We start from the raw sequence: 2567 nt of genomic DNA on the forward strand, positions 1-2567 counted from the left end.
GGGGGGGGGGGGCTAAACAGAGGGGACAGACAAAGGGATTAAGTTGATTACATCGACCCCAGTACGCAACTGGTACTTAATTTATCGACCCCACAAAAGGAGGAAAAGCAAAGTCAACCTCAGTGGAATTTGAACTCAGAACGTAAAGACAGACAAGATACCACTAAGCATTTTGCCTGGCCTGCTAACGTTTCTGCCAGCTCTCTGCCTTAGTAATTTATGAATATTGGTGGTTAAAAAGTGAATTTGTAAGAAATTAATGAAATTGCAGGAAATACCAAAAATTGCCATTTTTTTAAATGTTGTCATTCTAAGGCATAAAAGGCTGACTTTACATATTCAGTAAATCTTCTATCTTAGACTTGTTTCAGTCATTGGCCTGTGGCCATGCTAGGGCACCACGTTGAAATGATTTAGTTCAGGGGTTATCAACTATTTTTTTTATTCATGAACCCCTTTGATTATTTTATTTTATTTTTGGTGGACCCCCCATAACCATTCAATGATTTTTTTTCTTTTTTACACATTCACTTGTGTAGGTTGAACTATGTAAAATGTTAGATAAAGGAACTGAGCTGTTTCTTGCAATACATACCTCTGAAGGAAAAAAAACTTTTTTAGGGGCCCTTAAAATACTATTGTAGATGCCCCATTTACTATTTTGTTGCATGGACCCCCAAAAATCTTATATGGACTCTCTGGGGCCATATTGGACCCTGGTTGAGACCCACTGATTGAGTTGAAGAAATCGACCCCAGTACTTTTTTTTAAGTCTGGTACTTATTCTATCGGTTTCTTTGCTGAACCACTAAGTTATGGCGATGTAAACAAATCAACAGTAGCTGTTAAGATGTGTGGGGTACACACACACACACAATGTATGTGTATATATGCAACTGGTTTCCAGACACTTTACATCTACTACCTTCACTCATAAGGCTTTGGTCAGCTCAGGGCTACTGTAGAGAAACACTTGCCTAAGGTGCCATGCAGTGAGACTGCACCCAAAGCCACGTCATTGCAAAGTGAGCTTCTTAACCACAAAGCCATTCCTGTGACTGTGACCAAGATTTTGGGGAATTTATTTGGTGGTAAAGAACAGTCAGTTGCTGAACATTGGTAGCATTAAGAACTGTCAGATAAACTTTTTGGTTAGAAGTGAAATACTCTGACTTTTTATTAAACTGTAAACTTTTTTCTCTGGCAGATTTCTGGATGAGTTGAGTCAACGATATCGCAAACAGTCAGAAGAAATGATGCATTTTCTAAACAAAACAGTGGCACGTCTTGGAAATGTAACAAAAAAGACTCAGGAAACGGTTAGTACCATTTTCAGATTCTGTTTTTTTTTTTTGAAACATCATCATTGATTATCCATTAAATAATTTGTTTGATTGTTAATTATTGAATAATTCCAGTCATCATCATCATCATTTAACATCTGCTGTTCCATGCTTGCATGGGTCAGGCAGAATTTGTTAAAACATTTTTCTACAGCCAGATGCCCTTTCTGTAACCTACTCTCATTTGTTTCTAAGCCAAATAATATTTTCCTGTAGCAGGACATGTTTTACATGGAAGACTGGAAACAAGCAACCTTGTTAGTATGATGGTGATGCTCTCTTAGAATCATCATGTGATGTCTAGATAAAGGTTTAAATACACATGCATGTACTTACACATACAAATATATGTGTGTGTGTGCATATATATCGTGCACAATATCCATCGGTTACAACGATGAGGGTTCCAGTTGATATGATCAACGGAACAGCCTGCTCATGAAATTAACATGCAAGTGGCTGAGCACTCCACAGACATGTGTACACTTAACGTAGTTCTTGAGGGGTTGGGATTCAGCATGACACAGTGTGACAAGACTGGCCCTTTGAAATACAGGTACAACAGAAACAGGAAAAAAGAGTGAGAGTTGTGGTGGAAGAATACAAACAGGGCTTGCCACCACCCCCTGCTGGAGCCTCATGAAGCTTTAGGTGTTTTCGCTCAAAAAACACAACGCCCGGTCTAGGAATCAAAACCGCAAGTCTGCTGCCCTAACCACTGGGCCATTGCGCCTCCACTATATATACAAAAAATCTCTCAAATATCATCATTTCTAAAAATAGATTTGGCATCATTTCTAAGAATAACCAAACACCTACTGGGGTTTAAAAATCTTATCCCTACAACCCAAACACAAAACAATTTCTCAAATGTCATTTCTAAAAATAAATTTGGCATTATTTCTAAGAACACCCAAACACCTACTGGGGTTTAAAAATCTTATCCCTACAACCCAAACACAAAACAATTTCTCAAATGTCATCATTTCTAAAAATAAATTTGACATCAATTCTAAAAATAGCCAAACACATACTGCTGCTGTCCAAAGGAATTGGTATAAAAGACAGAAAACCAACCAACCTATTACAGTCTGTTAAAGTCTGTCATACCGGCCATGATGAAATACCACAAGGTATAGAAAATACGTATTCGCCTTTATATATTTAATCCTTTATATTGAACACTCAATATTTCATCTATTCAATAAGACATATTCCATATAT

General features: G+C 37.4%; 1 protein-coding gene across 3 annotated transcripts in view; it reads left to right on the forward strand.

Annotated features, from left to right (window-relative positions):
- Positions 1-2567, forward strand: part of LOC106871492 (SUN domain-containing ossification factor) — a 115235-nt gene that overhangs the window by 103135 nt on the left and 9533 nt on the right. For 2 of the 3 annotated variants that reach the window (XM_014917973.2, XM_014917974.2), the window contains exon 16: positions 1208-1319. In XM_014917973.2, coding sequence (XP_014773459.1) covers positions 1208-1319 — 112 coding nt within the window. Of the gene's footprint in view, positions 1-1207; positions 1320-2365; positions 2477-2567 lie in introns of all 3 variants that reach the window. The other variant, XR_008264964.1, reaches the window with a different exon arrangement.

Source organism: Octopus bimaculoides, chromosome 1 (assembly GCF_001194135.2).
Source record: "Octopus bimaculoides isolate UCB-OBI-ISO-001 chromosome 1, ASM119413v2, whole genome shotgun sequence".
Classification (NCBI taxonomy): Eukaryota; Metazoa; Mollusca; class Cephalopoda; order Octopoda; family Octopodidae; genus Octopus; species Octopus bimaculoides.